General features: G+C 41.7%; 1 protein-coding gene across 2 annotated transcripts in view; it reads right to left on the bottom strand.

The window, feature by feature from the left end:
* The window catches only part of macrod2 (mono-ADP ribosylhydrolase 2), an 839,875-nt gene that overhangs the window by 225,247 nt on the left and 588,079 nt on the right, over positions 1–26,549 (bottom strand). For both annotated transcript variants that reach the window (XM_084075313.1, XM_084075314.1), the window contains exon 6: positions 16,382–16,503. In XM_084075313.1, coding sequence (XP_083931439.1) covers positions 16,382–16,503 — 122 coding nt within the window. The remainder of the gene's footprint in view (positions 1–16,381; positions 16,504–26,549) is intronic.

The raw sequence follows: 26,549 nt of genomic DNA, 5'->3' as shown, positions 1-26,549 counted from the left end.
AGAAGACATTATGTAGAATCCCCCAGAATAATTTTTCAAAAAAATAGCAGATCTACAAGCTCATAGTGTGGCACTCGGTGCCACGCTATGAGCTTGTATATATGCTATTTTTGAATAGCCATATAAAAGTATAAAATAATGGTTAAAGTGGTTACACACTCATGTGCTTTCCCGGTCTTAAAGCGTTAATCATCAAATTCCAGCGGCAGTCCCACGGTTTGGTGGGAGCTGTCTCTCCTATCCTCAGATGGTATCTCTGAGGGATGTGATGAGCTTCATAGGCATGCAGAGGACCATCTCCAAAAACTCCAAACAGCTAGGTACGGGTAACAGTGAAAAAGTGAAACTGATTCAAGTACAGAGCCCGGTGAATCTGAGGGTGCTTGATTGCTCTATTGCGCTTAACTTGATTTGAAGGGGCTTTTATTGTTGTCAGAGTGCTTTAACGGAGATGTAGGCTGCTTCCGCCACTTTTCCCCCTGGGAAAATCAACAAGGTGAAAGGGCTCTTTTGGAATCCTTTCATCCCAGTTGCCGTTAGAGATCTCTGTGCTGCAAAAAATGAACACTGAGTATTGTTTACTGTGTTCACACTAAAATCCTGAGTGTTAATTTAACCCTGAGACTGTAAAAAGTTTAGGTCCTGACACACTGAAAGTGTCAGACACTTGCGTCATTGTTTACAACGGCTCTTAACTTGTACTGCAGTGTATGTATGTTTGTTTTCCCTTGTTCGACCATTCTAGAAACATAAGTCTGTTTTTAAATGAAATACACAATGTGCACAAGCGGACTCGCGTGATGCACTTTAGCACAATGATGCTTTCAGTGGGGCCTTATGGGTCCATTTGGTACGTGTTGCAAATGGATAAATTAACATTGAGCGTTTTACAGAAGACCCTCTTTTCACAGCGTTTCACCCTGGCTATTTAAGACCAACTTTAGAAATGATAGTAAAACAGATAATATTCTGTATGCCTTCATACTTGATGCATCAAATAAACTGGTATCATATTGTATGCATGAAAAAGATGTATACAGTTTGCCCAATTATCCAAGCTTTAGAAATAAAACTATAACCCATAACTTAGAATGGAAATCTGGTAACTCCTCATCAAAATATACATTTCAGTTACATACAGTACAGTAATATACATCCATACATGTATTTACTTATTTGATCCATATTATGAAGGCATACAGAATATTATACTCCATGTTTAACAATCATTTGTATAGTTGGTCTGAAATAGCCTGGGCAAAACACAGTGACAAGAGGGTCTTCAGGTTTTACTGTCTATACACCAAGAGTGTTAATTAGTGCAACACCAGACCTGTTTTAACACTATGACAGGTAAATTAATGCTCAGAATTATTCGGTGTAGACACCTGAGGATGCCTCTTCAGTCCCCATCAACTGTGATTACCTCTCTTGAGGTGGATGAAAATGTCACATTTTACATATGCTAATATTTCCCGCAAAACCAAGTTCCGTCTTATTTCCCCGATAGTGAAATGTCAAGGGAAGATAGTGCTGCAGGTGCAGCCCCCGACACCAGGGCTGTCCCCCTTCCCCCTGCTACTGTCCCCTTCACCAGGCCTGTCCCCTTCCCCCTGCTACTGTCCCCTTCACCAGGGCTGTCCCCCTTCCCCCTGCTACTGTCCCCTTCACCAGGCCTGTCCCCTTCCCCCTGCCCAGGAGTGTTGATTTCGCCGACTAAAACTATGACTATGTTCGTCAGCTACCTTTTTTCACTGACAAAAACTAAATAAAAACTAAGCTATGATGACTAAAACTAAATATATTGACAATTTCATCAACAAATAAAAACTAGACTAAAATGTTAGTGAGGGACGAGTGGAGAAGAGATCCAGTAGAACTAAAAGACAAGTCATTTTATGTTTGGTTGCGCTCCGGTGTTGCTGAAAATAGCAGATCTACGAGCCCACAACGCGTCGCAGTGCGACGCGTTGTGAGCTTGTAGATCTGCTATTTTCAGCAGGCAACCAAGTGTAAAAATCAGCCATTACGTCGCCATCAAGGCACCGCCAAAATACATTTTAATCGACTAAATCAACAATAGATTTAGTCGACTATAATCTTATGATATTTAGTCGACTAAAACTAGACCAAAACTAAAACATTTCAGGTGACTAAAATATGACTAAAACTAAAAGGAATTTTATTCAAAAGACTATGACTAAAAAAAAAATGCTGTCAAAATCAACACTGCTGCCTAGGAGGAGCAGCTACTAGCTCCTCCAGGAGGCCTTCCCTCTGAACTAGGCCGCTGGGGTAATTGGGGCTCAGACGGTTGTTAGCATAGGCCCGGGTGGCGTGACACGCCACGCCAGCACAACCAGCATTGTGCTAATTGGAGCTAATTGGCCCCAGCACCGCCCATGTTGCCCATCAGACAAATAGCAACGACAAATTTAAGTGGCGGCGTGACCTTTTCAAAAAGCTTCATTCTAATTAACCTTTTTCAACGCACACGCACAATCATGTAGATATGTAGAATTGGGGCAACAAGCGATGCAGCAATGGCTGACTGGCCACAAAGGTTGTGATCACACGCATGCAGGGTGTGTTGATGGAGGTGGGGGGAGGGTTGATGCTCTTTGGGGTCCAACAGTTTGCTGTACTGTATGGGGTCAGATCATTTATTCACTCATTAGAGCAAGTCTCGTCTACTGTGTAAATGTCTAATTGGATCCATACTGGGAATATTAGCGATACCGTGCCTAAAGAAAGGCTAGATACGAAGATCAAAGGCACCACCATGCAGTAGAAGTTTAGAACTGTGGCATGTTCACATATTAAGACTGAAATACTCGTAGAGATTGATTTAAATAACCACGCAAGTCCCGTACAAAATTCTGGTATGGTATGCTTTGGAAAACCTAAACTGTTGACCGTTTTCCAAAGCATACCATGGTTCTTTAGGAAATATACCAGCTTTTATATAATGTTTTTATTCAAACTTTAAGATGATAACCTCACATTAGTTAATTTTCTTTTTTCGTGAAATATATTTCCGTCAGAGACTATTTTCAGCTACACTTTTAAAATGAATTCCCACCTTAAACTGTATTACTACTCAAATATAGTGTAAAAAAAGGCAATTCAAAGTTCAAAGTTCAAGTCACAAGTTCATGTTCTTACTGTACTGACTAGAATAGAAACCAACCAATGGAAGGTACTGTAGGAAAACACATGTGAAAATCAGAACTACTATGGCACAGGGGTATTCTTTGGAAAACTGTCAGCAGTAATGTAACAAATACGTGACTAGTAGTCAATTGCCTAAAACAATAACACTGGCATTGTCCTTTAAAACCATGGTTCTCAACTGGTTGGTTCTGAACTCAAAAGTGAGTTACAAGTCCATTTGATGTGGGTCACGGATGTGTGCTTCCACAAAAAGCAGATCATTGATTTTAATGCAATATACATAAAGCATTTCACTTTTAGTTTGCTTTCATTTCTTTTAACAGTGCATGAAGGCACTGTGGACTTAGTGTGGATTTGTTTTGTTAAATCCATTTGAATGATTCAAAACGGTCATTATTTTGTGGTTTGTAGGCCTACAGAGGTTAAAACCAGTTGAGAACCTCTGCTTCAAAGAACACAGTCACATCACCTCCAGGTTTGTGCTGGCAAACGGATATAAACATGTTTTATTGCCAATATGCACACCATTACCTGGGCGAGAAAAAAAGATGGAAAATTGAGGGCCAGATGTTATGAAGCAAAACAAAGATGTCCATGCAATGCTGCTGCCTGCCACCAAATAAAATCAGCCTCCTCAGTGCCATATTTTCATACCACTTGATTTCTTCAGTGCCTTTCAGCAGAATCTCCAATCTGCCATTTTAGCAAATTGGATAATGTTGAGGAAAATTAAACTGGATGTTGCCACTATAGCGAGGTATTCCAAGTATGAGTTAAATGGAATATTGCGACACGTATGCACACACTATGTAAGCAGATCAGTACTAAACCTCTCGCTCTCCTATCCCACTTAATGGCTCAGTTTACTTAGCCATGATCAGAAGCCAACTGTGTGCACAATAAAGCCTTTATACTTCTCTCAACCATTATATAATTAAATCTGGAGTTCCTTTGCACTCCAGGATGAAAATTTATGGCGGTTGCGGGAAGGGAGGTGGTGTCGGGTTGGGGTGGGGGGGTGGGGGGGGGTGTATTGTATGGCAGACGTCGGGTACAGAGGGAAAGGTTTGCGCACACGATCTGTTCGGCATATGAATGAAACTTAATTAGTCACTTGGGGAGTTGTCACACCGAACAGTAAAAAAAAAATGGCCTGGCGCAGGCCTGTGAAGTCATAAAGTTGGACACACATAAATAACCACTTAAACGCTCTATTCTTAGTGAAACAGACCTGCGTTGCGACTGTACTTGGTCTGATATTGTTTCCACAAATCTCTTCGCTAGAAATAGCCTACATACGAGCTCGCAACTGAGCTTGTAGATCATCTTGTAGATTGGCCATTTTTGGCACATATTCCCCCTAGAATAGGGGGCATTGAAGTTTAACTGGGTAACAACAAAAACCATACAGTCAGTTAAAAAAAAAAAAAAAAGCATTTCAAATATCGGCAGAGACCAGCTAGGATTAATGGAGAAAAGTAATTTACTGCATATTTGGCATCGATTTTACACGACAGAGGAAGTGCTGCTGAGATCTGCTGGCCATGACAGAATCTACAATGTCCTTTGGGGTTCCGTTTAAACCTGTCAGCCACACGCTGGGTGTATTTTCTGTCCCACAAATATCATCGGGTCCCACGCTACGATGCTTTTGTTTGTCATTAACTGGGTCAACAGATTATCCGTTGTCAACTTCAAAAGCTGATATGAGCACAGTGCACACTGATGTGTCGCTATCAGATATATAATTCCTTGACCGGTATTCCACCAAGGGTCTATACTTGGTCTCCTCCGTTACATATAGCCAATCTAAAATCTACAAGCTTGCATATCTGCAAAAGTTCTGAATGTGCGTCTATTATGACTAGAAAAAGGACGCTATGCTTGATCATGTGGTTAAGCGTGAACGCAAATTTGGAAGCACTGCACTGCAAAAATGAATGGAAGCTAATTCTCCTATCTATCAGCCTTGAGAATGGGCCCATGGAGAAGGCTTTGCTAATCCCAGAATTGTACACCATTTATCTCCAATCCACTTCGCTTTCAGACATTTTTCTCTCAACGGGCAATATTGTGGCTTTCCCTGCTGGATCTCCTCGAAAGCTGTGTTATAACTGCAAAACACATTGCAGGGCTGCTGTGGTAGGGGGTGGCAGGAGACAGGGAGGTGGGCTTCAGAACAGTGTTGATTTTGACAGCACATTTTGATTTAGTTTTAGTCATAGTCTTTTGAATAAAATTCCATTAAGTTTTAGTCATATTTTAGTCATCTGAAATGTTTTAGTTTTTGTCTAGTTTTGTCGACTAAATAATTATCATAAGATTTAAGTCGACTAAATCTACAGTTGATTTAGTCGACTAAAATGTATTTTGGCGGTGCCTTGATGGCGTCGTAATGGTTGGATTTTACACTTGGTTGCGTGCTGAAAATAGCCGATCTACAAGCTCACAACGCGTCGCTGTAGATCGGCTATTTTCAGAGCGCAACACCCGAGCGCAACCAAACATGAAATGTCTAAGTTCTACTGGATCTCTTCTCCACTAGTTTTAGTCTAGTTTTTATTTGTTGACGACATTGTCAATATATTTTGTCTTAGTTTTTAGTCATCGTAGCTTAGTTATACATTTTCGTCAGTGAAAAAAGGTAGTCGACGAACATTTTTTCGTCATAGTTTTAGTCCACAAAATCAACGCTGCTTCTGAATGTCTCTGAACGCAGACTGCGACCCTGTCACTGGCCACAATGACAGCTGCCAGCCTGCCGCACCACGGCCAGAAATAGCTTAATGACAGATGCTTTTCAAAAAGCATCAAATTGTTGCCCGGGTCGTGGTCAAATTTGGGAAAAACGTTGGCTTGGGCTTTTTCAAAAAAAGATCATTAGTCAATGACAAAACCCCGCCTTCTGGGTATCTCAAGCATATCTCATCATACCCCCCAGAGAATTAAAATCCTTGTTATTTTGTCTCACCAGAGTACTCCCCGAAGACACCACAACGGGGCTACTTGAAAAAAAAACACAACAGCTAATTTAATAATGTACATCAACGCTTTGAAAGAGAAAAAAAAAAAGTTGGCCTATCATAAATGAGACAATAATTATGTTTTGGATAAACATGCTTAGTCCTTCATTTTAAAGGTCACAGTAAGGCTGTTTTAACCCATTGATACCTGGAACGCATCTGTGTCACATTAGATGTCTTTGGCTATTCAAAAATAGCAGATATGCAAGCTCATAGCGCGGCACCGAGTGCCGCGCTACGAGCTTGTAGATCTGCTATTTTTGAAAAATCGTGAAAATTATTTTTTTATATTTTTTTCCAAAAAAACTGTTATGATTTAGAAAATGTTTAGAAGCGGCCTCAGGTCTCAATGGGTTAATATATTGTCCCTGAAATTAAACATGGTCTGAGTGCTGAATGGCTTCCAGCTGGCGGTGTCCCCCTCTGTACAGGCTGTCTGTCTGTCTGTCTGTCTGTCTGTCTGTCTGTCTGTCTGTCTGTCTGTCTGTTTGTTTCTGCCTGACAAGACACCATGGCTGCTTCCAGGGGACAATCTGAGCAGCCTTCCATGACTAACCAAGACGAGGGACCTGCATTAACCATCTCCTCTGTTCCATGTACGGCATGCCAGCCTCGGGGCCCTTAGGGACGGAGGCCCCCTGAGGTCTGAGCGTGCAAACACCGAGTACACAATATACATGTCCCCCACACACACACACAGGAAAAAAAATCTAATTCACACAGTGACAAAAATAGACATGTTCACACGTAGGTGCACACTATACTATTCAATGTTATGTGTGCCTACACACTATAGTGTGTACAGTAATTATGTACATTTGAGCAGGAAGCACCTCATTTACACATAAACATGCACTCAGTATTCACATACGCGGTCATACGCGCACGCACACACACACACACACACACACACACACACACACACACACACACACACACACACACACACACACACACACACACACACACACACACACACACACACACACACACACACACACACACACACACACGCACACACACACACACGCACACACACACACAGATAAACGATCCATCCTTTGTGAGGCAGTATAAGAATATAGTGGGGAGCCTAGTAATTATCGTCTCAGTCAGCAGATAGCGTGAATGGCAGATCACAACCAGTCGTAGGAACCGGGCGTTTCGAGCCAATAAAGCAAAGGTTCCAATCTGGCTCTCTTTCTCCTCTGGGCTCAGTGTTTTAACTCATCTGCACATCACTGACTGGAGGATCTTTTTCCTTTCCATTTCGCGGGCCAATGCAGTGAGCGCGGTACTGCTGAGTATTGAGTTTCCCCAAAATGCCCAGCTGTTTTCCAAATGGACCATAATAACATGGCATGCTCCATATATCAGAAGCGACCGTGATGAGACCTGTTTAATGTGTCCTGGCTCAGGCAAATATTGACAGTCTGCCGCAGCAGCCCCTTCTCTTCCATCGACCCGGTGAGGCAGTGTTATTATCACAATTCATCTCCAATCTGAATCCGCCAAGCCTTGGCTATATTTCCTCCTTGGCTCCTATCACCTGAGTGTCCTCTGGAACAAACAACTCAGTGCGTGCGGGTGTGCCTGGGCGAAGGGGGAGGAGGGGGGGGGGCTGTTTAACGGCCCAGAGCTGTGCTGCAGCATGCCTGCCCAGCAACTCTCGCTTGCTCGCGGGCGGGCAGCACAGCACAGCACAGCTCCCACGGATCCCCTGTGTGATGTTCTGGAGCCCGGCCCATCAAGACTGGCATCCTGCCCAAGGGCTGTGGTCAGTCAGGGACCATGGAGAGTATGACAGCTCACTCTCTCTCAGCTGCCAGAGCAAAATAAAGTAAAAAAAAAAGACAACTTGCTGGACTCTGAGAGTCCTCTGGGCAGAGCCCAGTGTCACCAATAGAAATGCATAGTCACGCAGTCATGTAAGACGCTCGTCATTGTGATATATTGGGCAGAAACCTTGTATCTCCATATATTCATCTTTTTTGTTTTGTCATATAGTAATGCTTTACGATTCGTTGTATGACAGTTTGTGCGCGAAAGTAGTGAAAATATCCAATCTACTGTACATGTCCACAACGCATCACGATGTGAGTGAGCTTGTAGATCTGCTATGTTCTTTTCTTTTCCTTTTTGACAGTTTAGGCCTAAAGTGACATTGATTGATTGAATTGATTGAATATTTTATTAGGCAAAAAATGTAAAACAGCACAGTTACATTTTAAATACTTTGTCTAATAGGTCCGTTCATAAAAGTCCTTGCGGTCTTGTTTCCAACGAGGTCCTTGGTATTCAATTCATAGACATATATAGTGGCACCGGAGTTCAAATATCAATACAAAAAAAATGAAAAAGATAACACTATGTACAACAAAAAATAAAAAAGGGGGAAAGAATAAAATAAAAAGCTATATGTACAAGAACAGGGGGGGGGGGTCGTCTGTCTAACAGGAAAATAGTACTACCTCCTTTTTTGGCCTTTGAGGGAAGGGGTTAGGCTATTCCAAACCTGGGTGGCAGTGCTGTAGAAGGAGAATTTGCCCATGTTTGTTAAATGGGTGGGTGGTACCAGATCGTTGTTGGTACCATTGTAGGTACATCAAAATAGAGATGCCAGCTTGGAAGTGATTAAGTCCGTTTGTGGGATTTTAAGCAATAAAAAGTATTAACAAGGGCGCGTTACTAAATAATAAATAGACTGGAAATGAACGCTTTTTATGCACGTACAGCACGGAAAAGCACTTACGCACATGCACACACACCATCACTTTTGATCATACGATGAAAAATTAATAAATAAATTTAATTATGACATCTAGCATCCCATGACTTCCAGATTTCCGTGCTGGATGAAGGAAGAAGGACCACAGACAGAGACAGAGACAGAGTGTTAACGCTTGGACTGTGTTCCAGATAGCTTTCAGCTGCATTGTGGGGGTTAAACGGCAGGTTTCTTGGCTTCCCGCTTGATCGTAATTTTTCATCTGAAGGCCATCCCTCAGCAAGGATCTGGACTCTTATTACAGTGCACCCCGTGGGCTCACGACAGGCAGATGTACTTCTCCCACATCTCAGCCAAGAGATTCTTGGCAAGAAGAGCCCAAAGTGGTAAGATAAAGATACCCAATCAAAAATAGTTCAGTTTCTACTTTGGTGGCCAAGAAATTTAACTGCCAGTGTTGATTTCGTCGAGTAAAACTATGACGAAAAATGTTCGTCGACTACTTTTTTCACTGACGAAAACTAAATAAAAACTAAATATAAACTAAGCTACGATGACTAAAACTAAGACTAAATACATCGACAATTTCGTCAACAAATAAAAACTAGACTAAAATGTTAGTGAGGGACGAGTGGAGAAGAGATCCAGTAGAACTAGAAGAAGACAAGTCATTCTATGTTTGGTTGCGCTCGGGTGTCGCGCTCTGAAAATAGCAGATCTACAAGCTCACAACGCGTCGCAGCGCGACACGTTGTGAGCTTGTAGATAGGCTATTTTCAGCATGCAACCAAGTGTAAAATCAGTCATTACGACGCCATCAAGGCACCGCCAACATACATTTTTAGTCGACTAAATCAACTGTAGATTTAGTCGACTATAATCTTATGATATTTAGTCGACTAAAACTAGACAAACAGTAAAGCATTTCAGATGACTAAAATATGACTAAAACTAAATGGAATTTGATTCAAAAGACTATGACTAAAACTAAATCATAATTTGCTGTCAAAATCAACACTGGTAACTGCATGATGTTTGCTGTAAAACATCCGTAAGTGAAACCTATGTCATTCTGAGTGAAAAGGCCTGTGTTGTCTTGTCATCCCCGAAGACAGAAGAGGGAAGAGGAATGCAATTCAGCTCGAGATCTCATTTAACGCGTTCCCCTGGCCTGGGACAGACAATTCAGTCGGAACAAGTCAAACGTCAAGTCTGTCAAGGAGGCGGGACAGGTATAATTTGGATGTCATCAAGATGTGCTATACAAGGAGAGCAGCTCCATCAATCAATCACCTATAGGCTGACTGACTTTGAGGACTCAAATTATGCCTGAGCCGTGGCTCCCAGATAAGCGTCACTTATAGCAAATGGCCTGGGGAGCTCCAATACCTACCTTTACTATCTTTATTCTACTATCTTTACTTTCTCAAGAGAGCTCTGCGTGGTCTCTTTCAGGCCGGACCAAATCCTGCCACAAAGGGGCGTCCAATTCCTGTGCTCAGAAGAAGTTAACTAAATATTCACTATAACAAACCGAAATATCTTTGGATGGATATCCAGTAAAAACACAACTGAGTGTTGAAATTCCAACATATTCCCTTTTAAGCCCTGTCTGGACAGGCTTCAGACAGAGATGAGGTGTTGATGTCATGATTGGGCTAGCCCACTTAGTCTCAAGGGTGGCTCGGAGCTCTTAAAATGCAGGGATCAACCAACAAGCCGAGATTTTCTTTGTCCAAGTTCCTTTCGCGTTAAGTTTTGTTTTGACTCCTCTCCCTTTTGTAATGCTCCGCAATCCCCACTAGGGAGTCGGTGGTGGTCTAGCATTCCCCAAAAGAATTCCCATCTTTCTTCCCTTGCACTGTGCATAGACCCACTTGGCAGGGTGCCAGTCTGCGGTGGGCCCTCTCCCCATCCCCTGGCTTGGCCCTGCAGATCTCACAGTGCAACGGATCACAGTAAAGCCCTTTCAAATGAGTCGAAATGGGCTTAGCGCTGATCGGCTAACCAAAAAACCTGGACTCACACAGCGCTGTGAACCAAAAGGGCTGGAAAGACTTCTCTATTAACAAAGTGTTTGGGCCCGAGTCCGAAAAGCAGAAAGCAAGTGGTGGAACAAGTACTCAAATGTTTTACTTTAAGTAAAAGTATCAACAATGTAGAAATACTCTGTTACAAGTAAAAGTCCGGAATTCAAAATGTACTTGAGAAAAAGTACACAAATATTGGTATCAAAATGTACTTAAAGTATCAAAAGTAAAAGTACTAAAATGTTTGAAAATAGCAGATCTACAAGCTCACAACGTGTCACGATGCGACACGTTGTGAGCTTGTAGATCTGCTATTTTAAAAATAGCCTAGGTATGAAATAGGGCTGAAGTGGTTAATGCATGTTTTATAATGTAATAATTTACATCTGCAAAGTAACTAGTAACTATAAAGTTCTTAAATAATTGTAGTGGAGTAAAAGTACAATATTTGCCCCTGAGATGAAGTGGCGTAGAAGTAAAAGTATAGACAATTGGAAATACTCCGGTAAAGTAAAAGTACTGTACCTCAAAATTGTACTTTAAGTACAGTACTTGAGTAAATGTACTTAGTTACTTTACACCACTTGGCAGAAAGAGAATAGAACAAAAGGTTTGTAGACACTTGGATAAATAAACTAAAAAAGGCCACATCTCTCAAAAGAAAGTAACAAGACGTACTCCTTTTTTTCCCTCCCCTTGCTGGTTAAAAAGGCTTTCTGTTTGTCCCTGAGAGAGAGAGGAGAAGCTGAATGGACTGCGGCTGAGATAATGTAATGATTGGTCTCATCTTAGGGCCAGTCAATCACGGCACACACAACTGTTTTCACTGAAGGCAATGCTCAAACGCAGAGCAGCTGTGCAAATACATTAAGAGAGATCTGGCCAACTCTCAGTGAAAACAGAAACTCTCTCTCTCTCTCTCTCTCTCTAATAAATATATGAATTATTGGATAAATAAATCAAGAGACTTTAAAATAAATCTTTGGAATGCAGCCCCGAAAACAAAACAAGGGATGCAGTGTTTGTGGGTGAAAGAGGAGTAGACAGGGGAGTAGAAAAAGAGGAGTGCTCTCCTGCTGAGGTCTGCTGAGATGGAGGTCCAAAGATCTGCCTGTGTTTTTCTCACTTTCCTAAGCAGCCCCAGGCCTTTGCCCAGAGCAACCGCCGTTCCCTCATATATATAGACCTCCAACATCTCCCAGTCACTGCATGGCGCTCCACCGCTGCGCAATAATTCACACAAACCAAGTAAATTATGCTATTATACAAATTATAACCGGATTAAATGTTACAATATCAGCTCATCAGTGTCAACTGTTGGTGGACACCGGTGTAATGAATAGGACCCCAGAGACCAAGCAGGTGGAATACTTTAGTTCTGGTGCCAATGCTACTTCAGAGAAGACATTTATTCAAAGTACTTTGAGCCCGTTTGGCTTCGTGGGGTGTTTAAGCCGTTAAGACCGGGAAAGTATCCGTGTCATTTTTTGCAATTCAAAAATAGCAGATCTACAAGCTCATAGCGCGGCACCGAGTGGCACGCTATGAGCTTGTAGATCTGCTATTTTAGAAAAATCGAGAAAATTTGACTCTTTGAATATATCTATTTTTTTAAAGAGCAAATTTTTTACTCAAATCTTTGCCTCTGGGGGGTCCCTGGAACAACATATTTTGAGATGGGGGGTCCGCGACCAAATACATATCATTTTGGGGGTCCTTGACATGAAAAAGTTTGAGAACCACTGATATTATAGCAACATAAGTTTGTAGAATCCCCCAGAACCAAAGATTTGAGTAAAAATGTTTGCTTTAAAAGAAACCGCAAAAGATTTGCAAAGATGATTTTTCAAAAAATAGCAGATCTACAAGCTCATAGCGCGGCACTCGGTGCCGCGCTATGAGCTTGTAGATCTGCTATTTTTGAATAGCCCCAAAAAATCTTAAAAATGACACAGATGCGTTCCCGGTCTTAACGAGTTAATTGCCACCCCAGAGGTGTCTGTCACACTCACAAAGAGAACTCATAAGCTCCAACAGAAAATTGTCACAATTATCTATCGTTGAGGACTGGCATTAATCTATCTTTCCACAAACCCGCTGGCAAGTACTCTCCATTGATTGCCCTCTCTGTGATGAAGCTGCAGGGCTATCGGATGGTTGATGGGGGAGAATCTGATTTGTGGCTGTTTATGTTGTTTACCCTCTGTGTCTGGGTGTAGGACACATCCACAAGTCAAGTGGACCAGACTGGAACGTACAGACAGACAGAAAAGCTAGGCTAGAGGGCTGGGACAGTGAGAGTGAGACTGATCTATACTGCGTTGTTTGTGAGGACATTGTTTCATAACAAAGTCCATGGGTTTCCATAGGATGTAACAAACACAGTACGCCATAAAGCCGAACATAATTACTCTGAGATTGTACCTCAGTTATACGGTACTGTATGTTTCGCGCACACGCACACGCACACACACACACACACACACACACACACAAGCAAACACACACACACACACACGCACACTTTAATTGAGTTCTTTTTTGGTGCCAATGAATTAATCTACTCGGGGACAAATACCGTGTCATAAATCAATGTCACATGCCTTCAAAGAATTCAACAGAGGTCATAATTTTACCCCCAAAGTGGTTTACTAAATGATGACATGGCAAAAAAACCAAGCCATTATATCAGGGGCTTTACTAAGGAGGGGTGGGTACAAAGAACTGACTTTCATTTCATCATGAGCTAAATGAGTCGGCTTTCATTGGACTAAACATCAAATATTATCATCTTGTTCATTATTCTCACGACTTTTGTCGGGTACAAAAAGAAGAAGCCTTGAGGCTTTTCAGAACGGTATCTTAAATGAAAGACATTACGTTCTTTTATTCTGGTACCTTGAATAATTTTTTTCCATATATTTTCAAACACGGCTTACTCACGGGAAAGGATTGTACTGGACCAAAAAAGAATGATGCCTTGTCATTTTCCTTTTCTCCTTTTCAACAGTACACAGAACAGTGGGTAGAGAGACAGGTCTGACTCAGTGTAATCTCTCAAGAACAGCTTCAGAGCTGCGCTGCTTTCAGAACGCGTGCGCATTAGCTTACAAGTGGACGTGCCTTCAGATCAGGAAGCAGGCCGCGCTTTACCCAATCAAATGTAGTGGGCGGGATTTACATCTGTAGTGCACTCGCTTCCCACTGGAAACAAACCGAAACTCATTTAACAATAGCGTCCTCGGAGCCGACAAAACCACGGAAAGTTAGTAGCCTAACATTTTAACTTGCTCTTTCATCATAGAAAGTAAGTGGTCTTATAACCAAACCGATCCATGTTCTTTGGGAGAAATGGTGTTAGTGTTCTGTGTAGAAATATTGTTAGTGGGAATGAAAACATAGGCGCACCACCGGAAGTGGAGGGCTGAGGGTGTGTCCAAACCCTGGTTTCCAGTCAGCATAGGTCTAGTTAATCACCCCCCCAGAGTCAAATGCAAAAGTGAACTAGAAAAAGTGCTCCTCGGAGCACAGGTCTCCGCCAGGTCAGGTAGGCTATTGTGGCCTCCTGGTGGCGCTATAATAGGCCAACGTGAAAAGGTTACCATTTCTTCTTAGGCCTTGCACGACAATCGGACACTGACTGCATTCATGATTTGAGGCATTTTGTTAAAAACATGTTTAGCTAAATTAGACCTGTTGGTGGCGCTATAACAGGCCAATGTTAAAAGGGTGGCATTTGTTCCTCAACTTAGTGTGAATATGCGTGCAAAGTTTGAGCACAATCGGACGGTGCGTTCATGATTTGCGGAATTTTGTTCAAAACAAGCCAATAATGCAAACTTTAGATGTCAATCTTAGCCAATCAGTATGGCATATGAAAAATCAAACACATCCGTCGTGATCACATGACTATAGAGATCATGTGTACCGATTTGCGTGAAATTTGGATAAAATTGGAAGGAGTAGTATAAAATAATGTGTTTTACATAAGTCGGCCTCCTGGTGGCGCTATAAAAGGCAGATGTGAAAAATGCAGGGCAAAGGTTTTTCCTTGACCTCTAGGGAGTGTGCATACAAAGTTTTACACAAATCGGTGCAATTATAGGTAAAAACACGAACCGGCCTGTTATAGCGCCACCATGAGGCTGATTTGAAAATTTTGAAATGGTAGTTTTTCCTCGGCCTAATGGGAATGAGCGTGCAAAATTTCACGGAAATTGCATGCTGTGTTCATGATTTGAGGCATTTTGTTCAAAACGGAGCACTCCTGCAAACTTTGGAAGATATTTTTAGCCAATCAGGATGGAATATGAGAAATCTGAAAGACCCGTTTCGTTTAATGACTACAGAGATACTGTGTTAGCCTGGTAAACCCTCCCTCCGGAAATCTCATTTCAATTCGATTTCAGAAAGGAGTCTGGTCTGAAACGCCTTTCTGCAATAATCGCTGTGGGCTGGAGTTGGGCGGGAGTAATACCGTTGTCCCCTTCAGCCAATGAGCAGTTCATTTTGACGAGCTCCAGACTATGTGACGCAACGGGACTTTTGGGACGGCCATGCCGAAAATAGGTTGCCTTATTGGGATACATGCGTGTCACTCCCCGCCCCTGCCGGTTCTCTAAATTTATATTTTTAAATAGGCTCTGTCATGATTAATTGACCACATATATGAAGTTAAACAACTAAATTCTATCCAAACGATATCTTATAAGTAAATTCCGTGCCTCAAAAAAGAAGTTTGAAAGCGTTATAAAACTGAAAGTAAGAAGTGAAGGCACTCGCACAAACAACAATGGCTGCCGTTCGTCTTTTTTCGGCGGCTCTCAGGCTGCACTCGGGTTCATTCGGGCTCACTCGAACTCGCCACCTGATTGGCCAACTGTCGCTGTCAATCACAGAACAATGAGCGACGACGCTGATAGGCTCGTCGGCTCGGCGAGCAGAGCGATTATTGGAGAAAGGCGTTTCAGACCAGACTCCTTTCTGAAATCGAATTGAAATGAGATTTCCGGAGGGAGGGTTTACCAGGCTAATACTGTGTACCGATGTGCGTGATTTTTGGACAAAATCTGTAGGAGTGCTGTCAAAAAATATGTTTTGCACAAATCGGCCCCCTGGTGGCGCTATAAAAGGCCCATGAGAAAAAATTGGGGCAAAGGTTCTGAATTGGCATCCAGGGAGTGTGTGTGCACAGTTTCGCTGCGATCAAGACAACGGTGCCGGAGATTAGCTGGTCACAGACGGACGGACACACACACACACACACACGGACACACGGACGGACGGACGGGGTGGAAAACATACTCTCTCGCCATGCCTTTCGGCCTGGCGGAGACAAAAACACTGGGGGCGCTGTTTTTCTTTTTTTTTTGACGATGGGTTCCCAGATTGGACTCGGTGCAATAGGGCATGGTATAGGTACTCACCACAGTCCTCAAGTCGTGCTCCTTCACTAGCTTGAGGGAATTCTGGTAGCAGGAAGTGAGGTCGTTGGTCTCGGTGGGTCCCACGTGACCTCTGGCCACTGGCCCCACAGTATGGATCACATCTATTGAAAGATCAGAGACAACAAAGATATTGTATTTACACTGCATGTTTCTAACCAGGTACAGCATAGGCGAGTGCAGTGGTGGAAAAAGTACTCACATATTTTACTTAAGTAAAAGTATCAATACTGCAACGTACTGTAGAAATACTCCGTTACAAGTAAAAGTCCGGAATTCAAAATTTACTTGAGTAAAAGAACAAAAGTATTGGTATCAAAATGTACTTAAAGTACCTAAAGTAGAAAGTACTCATTATGCAGAATGTCCCATTTCACAGTTTTCAAATGTATAAAAATCTTTTAAAAATAGCAGATCTACAAGCTCACAATGCGTCGCATCGCGGCACATTGTCGCCGGTTTCAGCCTCTGTCAGGACTGACGGTTTAAGAGCCAAATGCAGACTCAAGACAAAATCCAACTGCACGGGGGTTTAATAACCAAACATTGAATTGCAGGACATCACAGAGGAACACAGGTTACAATATAATCCAACAAAGAACACACCCAAACACAGGGAAGGATAACAGGACACAGGTGAACTCAACAGACAATTAAGACACGAACGGCTAAGGGACTAACAGGACACAGGTGGAGATAACTAATAATCACAGGGAGGTGAGACAGGACAGGAAACAGTAACTAGGGCAGACAGGAAAACACTAGGACATCACTACAAAATAAAAGTACAAGGAGAACAGGAAACAATTGGAACGATACAACAGAATAAGGTACCAGAAAGGGTGCATCCACACATGAGCTGCAAGTTGACGATATAGGGTCGCAAGCCCTTGTTCCGGTTCCGGCCATTTTTGGCCGTTACACAATGAAAACCGGAACCCGGATATGTGCTTCAGACGCGCATCGGGAAGGAACTTCCGGTTTTTAACTTAACATGGGAGTGGATGGGACTTCCGACTTCCGAGCGTCAACTTGCAGCTCATGTGTGGATGCACCCAATCACAGAAACGCAGATCCTGACACCCTCGGCTTGCCCAGACTACATGTGGAAGTGTCCCAGTGCAAGACACTGAAGCCCTAACACCTCCCCCCATACGCTCATCTTAGCGGCACTTTGCTGGGTGAAGCTAGCAATAGGCTCTATATGCACAGCAGCCATATTGGAAAGAAATTGGGCCTCTTCTTACTTCCTTCACAGGTGTTACCAATGATACTAATGAAGGCTCTGTTCCATTCTGGTCAGGGTGCTGATATCGAGCATGTTGGCTCACTAGAAACACTCCATTTTGGTTCCCAAATGGCCCCTTATGGTGGATGTGTAACTCTGAGAGTGTACAAATGGAACCAAATGGACCCTTACGGGTCCATTTGGTTCCATTTTGTACACTCTCAGAGTTATGGGGGTCCTTGAAAATAAGACAACCACTATGCCACACTATGCTACAGTATGTTCTATACTGACAGAATACTTACTGTGTGTGTGTGTGTGTGTGTGTGTGTGTGTGTGTGTGTGTGTGTGTGTGTGTGTGTGTGTGTGTGTGTGTGTGTGTGCGTGCGTGCGTGCGTGCGTGCGTGCGTGCGTGCGTGCGTGCGTGCGTGCGTGTGTAGAGAGTAAGGGTAATAAATAATGAATACATAGAAACTATTGTTCTTGTTGTATATTATTATGTACCCAGATGCTTAATAGTATACACACATTCCATACTGTATATATCGTAGCATGTCCTCAAAACTTGGCATCCACAGCGATGTACCTGCCACGGTACAGGGCGCCCTGGCTTTTCGACGCTATATCATCATCAAGAACAAATAAGATGAATGGTGTTTTCACAACGAGACAATGGGGAAGGCATGAACAAACCCGCCGCCTAAAATGAATGCATTCGTTCACTTAATGAAACAGCAGCCCGGACAGAAAATCAATTACAAGACTCTTTCGTGCCATCTCTTCAAACATTCATACTGTATCTCCCCCAGCACTCTCTCTCTCTCCTTCCCCGAGCATAGTAATGTGTTTGCCTGTCAATCACTGCTCTTTCTCTCTCCCTGTCCGGCCCGGACACTCTAAGGAATGCAGCTCTTTGATTGAATCATTGGAAGCGATGAAAGAAAGTCTAAGTGGTGATTTGACAGAGACATAATCTTTTACATTCTGTCGTCTCCTCTCCCCCCTTCCCCCAGTGAGGCTACAATGTAAAATCCTCAGAGTTGATTGAGAACTCAGAGAGTGTACACATTTTCACACCCTCTGAGTTAAATCAACTGAAAAGTTGACCATGTATACATGCAACGCACGATCCATCCATGGAGCGTGTCTATTTCACTGTGCATTCCACTAGAGAGAGAGAGAGAGAGAGAGAGAGAGAGATAATGTGATTATTAAGTTGATATGTCAAGATATCACAGATTCCTGCTTCTTTGCATGCCCAAAATATGCCAGTTTCCCCCGTCTCCTTACATCATTATATCACATTATTAATGCTGCCACCATTCACTTTATGCGAAAGAAAATCTGCCGCTTCTTCCAGTATGACCCGGAAACCAAGCGCCACGACTTGCCCCTCCACAGAGACCGCCTGCTTGCGACGTATATTTACGTCCTTTCAAATACATGCATTTTTTGAAAAAGAAGGCGCTCTAACGCAACTTGACTCTGAGAGAAGGAATGGACGGATCTGACGTCATCCCCCAAAAAAAACACTTCCGTCCACTCCTATGTTGTAGAAAAACACATCTAGCTCTGATTTCTTCTTTTTTTGGTGAAAACGAGTAGTTAAAATAGTAGTTAATAGTAGTTAAAATGTTTTGTTCCAGTGGATAGAGGAGACCCTGCCCGATCCCCCAGACACCCTTTGTTTACATCCGTGTACACATCGTGGCTCGTCAAAAACGCTGGCATGGGGATAAAAAACGATGTTTTAATTTAATGTTTTAAATGCTACTGCTGCTACGCTCCACGAAACAGCCTGGAACAGAAGCACAGAGTGAGAGAAGTGAACAATATTATAGCAGAATAGTGGTGATATGTTATTCAGGTTTGACATAAGCGGTTACTCAATTAGTCATGAGCGTGCCACTGTGTTCTGTTTCTCTATTGTCACACCTTGTATTTCCGGGCTTAGCATTTTCACTAGAGTTAAGGTCCTTACATACCGGCGAATGTAGCGAATATACGCAAAATTCGGACTCGTTCCGAATAATTAAAAGACGCTTTTTCGGTTCGCTTTTTCGCTTTTTCGCTTTTTCCCTCCATGTACGGAGCCATTGACTTTATAAGGTTTTTAAAAAAAACGCATTATTCGCACGAAAGAAATCGCCCCGGTGTGTAAGGACCTTACTCTGTGTAAATATCGACTGTGACCGACGTGATACTTTCCTGTTAACCACCTTTGTTTTGCTGTACGGTGAATACCATCCAGCTTGAAGATCAGCTGTTTTCGCTATATATTATTAGTATTTATTTTTTTAGTATTTAAAAAAAAAAAAAAATCAACCTATATTAATCTAAATTGTCCTCACTAATGCCCATTATATAAATGGTACCATTTCTGTCTACTCAGTTGTTTTCTATTTCAGCATGCTAACGTTCCAGGAGGAGAAAGGCTGTGCTTAGCTTGGAGCCCCATCGATGATGTCATTGGCAGGCAGGTTTCTGAACCGTCCGTAGCCCACCAATGAGACCCAGAGTGAGGAGATGGAAACTGTGCCATCTTATAATGAGCATTAGTGAGGACCAAGGCAATTACACTATATGAAGGCAAAGTTGAGAATCGGTAAAAAAAATCGTTTAAGGTCAGGATCCACTATAACGGCACAGTCATTTTTGCTATGGATGCGACAGCAATCAATTAACGGTTTTCAGGTTCATTTAAAAAAACGGAGCATTTCAGAACACAGAATAGTATTCATTTCATTGATTCACTAGCTTCGACTGGGTAAAAGATTGCATAAATCACACTTTATAGCCCATTAAATATTGATCACCTGTGACTCATTCATTTGAAAGTTCACACATCAAGTACCCATTTGCGTGCACTGAAATATTAAACCATGTTTAAGAATGAATATTGAAACATTCTGGGCCAGTTTAGATGTGAAGAAGCAAGATACAGAAGTCACTAAAACAGTCAGTAGGCCTATAGCTAGTTTGTCTTTCTTCTTGCTGTTTAATATAATACACTTATTATCCTTACACTCGTCATAAATCTAGGCAGTTATTTTTGACCGTAAATCATTCATAGTGTAATTTAGCCCAGGGTTGTATGTATAGATAGTGTACATAATAGGTCAGGATGATGATCAAATGTGCAGGGGAACAGCATCAGTTTAACCCATTGAGGCCTGCGGTTCCGATTCTGCAAAATGTCTTCTGAATCCAAAACGGTTTTCTGAAAAACGTATGTTTCTATGTCAGTGGTGCTCAAACTTTTTCATGTCAAGGACCCCCAAAATGATATGTATTTGCCTGCCAACCCCCATCTCAAAATATGTTGTTCCAGGGACCCCCCCCCCCCAGAAGATTTGAGTTAAAAATGTTCGCTTTAAAAATAAATATATTCAAAGATTTGCACAAATCTTCTCGATATTTCAAAAAATAGCAGATCTACAAGCTCATAGCGCGGCACTCGGTGCCGCGCTATGAGCTTGTATATCTGCTATTTTTGAATAGCCAAAGTGTAAAATAATGTTTTTTTTTAGCTAATATCAATAAGTGACACAGATGCGTTCCGGGTCTCAATGGGTTAACAAATGACTTTGGCGGCTGTCGCTTCGGGGTGTGATGTTCTGTATGTGCCTAGTTTCCCTCTGAAGAAACAAAAAGGTTTTTTTTTTCAATGAATCTCCAGGAAAAGCTGAGGTTGGACGGTAATGAGACTGGAGCTGTCTGAAGAATTGTCTTTTTTTTCCCTGAATAGCAGGCTAGGAAATTGCACAGCACAATGTGGTTATAATGGGGGCACGTGGTGTGAGTTGTTTTTCGTGCATAATTCATGAAGTTCCACTCACTACAAGAGCGGCAACATGCCAATTAGAGTGCGGGCAAGCGCCAAAAAAAACCTAGACCACTGGTGAATTCATGAAAATTTAAGCAGTTCTTATATCACCAGTACCCATGTCTCCACTCATATCCTCAACACGTCAAATAAATATTTATACAGGAATGTTTTTGAAAAGGTGAAAGACATGTTTCACTTTGTAACTAAGAAAGCATATTAGTTGAAGGATAGTTAGCGACTGACTGGAGTTTCAAAACCATTTGGAAACAGCTTGGTTTGCCTCTGTGTAAACTACTTGTATGGAAAAGACGTCCATATACCCTTGGGCATAAGGATCAAAGAAAAACGTAAACACTTAAATCCTAGAATCCCTATTCTGGCTGGGCAAACTTTTAGCGAATATAACCAATCCACAAGCTCACAACGCATCGCGATGCAATGTGAAGAGGGTTTGGTGTAGAGGGAAAAGGGAGGGGGCCTAGTATAGACCCCTGAGGGACCACAGTCAACGAAGAACATAGGGTTACGTAAAGTGCTTAAGCAAACCGTTCTACGGGAAAAATAACGGAATTATACATCCTTCAAAAATGATGCCTATTTTCACTGAAGTAGCAAAGGTCACGCGAGCCAATCTGTACGAAAATTGTACCGTAGGATTTTTTATTAAATCATCCGTTTCCAAAGATGTGTGAGGAATCGGTGATTGAAAAGTACGATTTGGTATGGGCACACGGGTGCAACTACGGCATTATCAATGCATTGCATTTAGTACGGGCAATTTAACCTTGAACATACTCTTGGCATATACTGTAGGAGGTGTTGGCTGCTTAAGAATACATATGAATACTTCAAGCATTGTGCCAATGTGCTGCTCGACTGAAGAGAAGGTTATTTATGGCCTCCCCGCGTTGTTCAATGCATATATTATAGAAACATGCAACAACTGTATACAATAAACCAAACAAAGGTCAGCATGTCGGTGTGTGAGCACTGAGCAGAGTTGTAGAAAATGTTAAAATGTATTTATTTTTTATCATTCATTCATCATTGTTTTCTTATCTTTTGGCAGGCATATTCACAGCATCAGTCTGCCTTACATAAGAGTAAAAGTGTTAATTTATCCCTTTGTAACTCTGAAAGTGTACAAATGTATGGACGATTAATGCTGTTAGAATAATGATTTTTTTGTTACCTGTGTCTATGATGCCTTTGTAAGTTTTTCTTTGATGCGTCTGATGCTGTTGAACGTGTGATGCAATTTCAGTTTTAGTTTGTTTTTGTTTTGTGTATGTCCGTATAATGTGACTACAGAATGTATGAAATTGGAGATAAAAGTCAAGCGCAAAAAACGAGAGTGTACAAATGTATCCAAATGAACCTGTAAGCCAGGGTCCATTTGGTTATGTACATTTAGTTTGAAAAATGAACGGTTAGGATTTGACTGTGTGGACACATTATTCCTGTGCAGCGTTCATACTGCGGGTACATAAATCTCTATCATGACTGGGGAATACAACATACTGATAGATTACCAGAAGTCCTCTGACAGTTTGGACTGATTGCTGATACTGTATGATAATAACCACAAGTACTGTATCATTAGAAATGTGCTTGTGAAACACATTACATTAAAGCAATTTTTTTGAGAATGGTGAAAGGCCTAGTAACAATACATACAGAATATAACTGAAATTATTATTATTCTTTCTAATTATTATTAGAAACTGTATTTTTTTTAAAGAAGAATCATGTAGATTTTACATACAGTATAACTGTTTAGACAATTCTTTTGCGAATTGACTACATTTACATAGTGCCTTTCTACAAAGTGCGTTACAATGTATTTCACATTCATCCAAGCACACACTGTCACTGACGGTGGAGAGCAAAACCATGCAAGGCACCAACCTGAACCTGCTCATCGTGAGCTAAGTTAAGGGTTAAGTGGGCCACTGCCGGCCCAAATGATACAGTACAGGAAATAAGCTACTGAATGGTCAATGATAGGCTAATATAGCAAATAATCTCTAAACTGATCTGTGAATAAGTAATGCAGGGGTAACTGAGGGCAAAGCGATAATGGTCATGGAGACTTCTCTCTCTCCGTGGCTTTCACTTTTCACACTTAACCTCCCCACTGGATACAGCACATGGGACCCTTTTCAATCCCATTCATGAGCTCCCCTTCTTCCCCAGTCACATTTTTGCCAAATATTTCCATTTAAGTTTTTCCACTGTGGTTCCTTGCCTGAGGCTGCAAGGCTCATGACTTCCATTCAAACGGTATTTCTCCCGTCCCATAAGCTTACAGCTGGGTGGAAGGAGTACAGTCCTGTACAGTGAAATCCAGGGGGGGGGGGGGGTAATTTAAAAGTTTTGAAATTATTTTTAAAGATTTTAAAGTGTACAAATGAGACCCCACTCTCAGAGTTAAAATAATTGTGCTGTGTACCGTAACGTTCAAGTTAATGTTGTTCTGCGAAGTAAAAAAAAAAATCTGCATCAATTTATCATAAACATATTGATGTGTTTCTGTGTGAAACTAGTGGCATTGTTCAAGGACAAAAAACAATTACAGTGGAGATCAATATTCTCTCATCTAATTTCACAAAATCCTGAGTGAAATGTGGATATTTCATTTTAATGTTTATACCAACTTTCATCCATGAATTCAACTTCCCATATAAAGCTTTCAAAATTCCATACTGTACACCAGAGGTTTTCAAAGTCCGAGAGATGGTAGGCCTCCCTTGAGACACGGGTTAGACAATATCTGGAGAGAGACCTAAATGTGTTTATGTGGGCAACATGCCAAAGGATTGCTACATGACAAAGTGTTATAAGTAACTAATCACGTGCAGGAAGCTACAAATATTATAATTATCATACTGTCAAATGTCATTTGATGCCATTTTAGGGTTAGCATTTTCAATGCTCATTTTGAGAGCACTGGCTCTCGGTCTCTTGGTCTCGGAATCGCTGGCAGTGGCTTTAGACACTTTTCTGAAAAACTCTGGCAGTTTAAAGAGTTAATCACAACGTACTGTAACAATGCCCTAAAGCCTATGCTGCTGTATTGTCTACATTCTAAACGACTTACAATTGACTAAATGTACATGTTGTGTTGAAGATTAACAGAAACTATCTATGCAGGCAGTGTTGCTCTGAGTCTGCTTAGTGGCGAAATACAAGAACAAATCTAATTGAGAAAGAGAGTGGATTAACCCACTAAGACCGGGAACGCATCTGTGTCATTTTACATTACTTTGGCTATTCAAAAATAGCAGATATACAAGCTCAGAGCGCGGCACCGAGTGCCGCGCTATGAGCTTGTAGATCTGCTATTTTTGAAAAAATCGTGAGGATTTAGAAAACATTTTTTTGAATCGGCCTCAGGCCCTAATGGGTTAAAGGAACGGATTCAAAAATAGAAAAAATGCAAAGACGCTTCAGGTATTGGAAGTGTGAAATACGGGGCACATCATACAGATCTGATTCACAGATAAACATAAAACAAACAGCAGTGTTTCTTGTCAGTGAGGCTGACAGTGACTGACATTGGATAGACAGTCTCAAAGCCTAGTGAGACAACACAGATTAGTGAGCTGAAGGTATAGCAGCCTATAGCCCCTACATGGGCAACTGGCGGCCCGGGGGCCACATGCGGCCCTCACCTTCACTTAATGCGGCCCGCAGGTTAATATCAGAATGTTGATATATTATTGAGTTCAGCTGTTACAATTCCAAACATGCAAACATGACCCGCTTTAATTACTTCAGTCTATATTAGTAGCTTAATGACTAATATAAAAATTCTGTTGTCTTTTTTATGTCCAATGCATTTGTATTTAAGTTCATAAAGTTAACATAAGTATAACTAAATGCATTTGAAATTAAATAAAAATGTTACTTTTCAGGATTCCAATTCAAAAATAGCAAAAACAATGTTAGGATTCCAATTAAAAAATAGCAGATCTATAAGCTCAAAACGCGTCGCGCTGTGACGCGTTTTGAGCTTGTAGATCGGCTATTTTTGCTACTTTTGTGTGATATAGAATGGCGAAGTACAGGAATTTACGAAAAAAGTTAAAATATGGAGATAAGAGGTTTCTGCCCGACAGTATATGCAATGTGGCCCTCTGGAGTGAGTGTAGAAATATAGTGGCCCTCTCCCTCATCAAAGTTACCCACCCCTGCTATAGCCTGTCACACATCCATTAGTTCTGCTGACCATCTCTCGCAAACTAATTGGATCTACTTGTGATGAATACACCGAACCAAATGAGTTAATAAACCGTAAATGCATGTCCAACAAACTCCAAAGTCGACATGAATGCATTTTATCCGTACGTAATACGGATGGGACGCTATCGGACACAAGGACACACCATTACAGAACAATGCACTCCAATGAGTGTCGCGCCTGGCACAGCCGTGATGCGCAGGGCAAGTTCTGCCAGGGAACTCAGTGCAGTTGTTGGCGGCCGACCATTGGATCTATTCGCTGTTAGGTGCACATGGTAATGGTCAATGGTTGTGTGCAAATTCAGATTGATTCAATTGCTCCAGCCACTGAGGAGAACCGGGCAGAACAATTTTGGCCTCACCATCTGAATCCTAAGATCTGAATCCTATGATTATCTATGCACAATGCACATCGCACCAAAACAGCTGTGAAGTCAGGTTTTAGTGGAAGGTAGAATAAGTGTAAGAGCATTTTCATTTCACTGTCATTACTCATTAGCATAGAAGTACTAGCACGCAGCCATGTTGTCCTTCAGGAACATGTTGAACAAATGCATTATCAAATATTTATATAAATGCTTGTACAATCTATTCATTCCCTACAAGTGAGTGTGACAGCCGGCTTGCTGTTTATGCTGCCGTTTGTGGTATCTGAGCATAGTGTTTTTGCAGAAAATATCCTTTATTTTGTTTTATGATGCGTTTCTATGGGCTGAGTTTACCAATTCACAGATCAATGTTCAAACATTCAGACCTTGTAGCATCCGCATGCTGTCGATGCAAAATCACTTCACCATTGGATACAAGGTTTATTTTGTCGTTCATATGGGTTTCAACTTATGTAGGCT

The sequence above is a fragment of the Gymnoscopelus microlampas genome, assembly GCF_963454915.1.
Source record: "Gymnoscopelus microlampas genome assembly, chromosome: 13".
Classification (NCBI taxonomy): Eukaryota; Metazoa; Chordata; class Actinopteri; order Myctophiformes; family Myctophidae; genus Gymnoscopelus; species Gymnoscopelus microlampas.
This window is presented reverse-complemented; position numbering and strand designations above follow the sequence as displayed.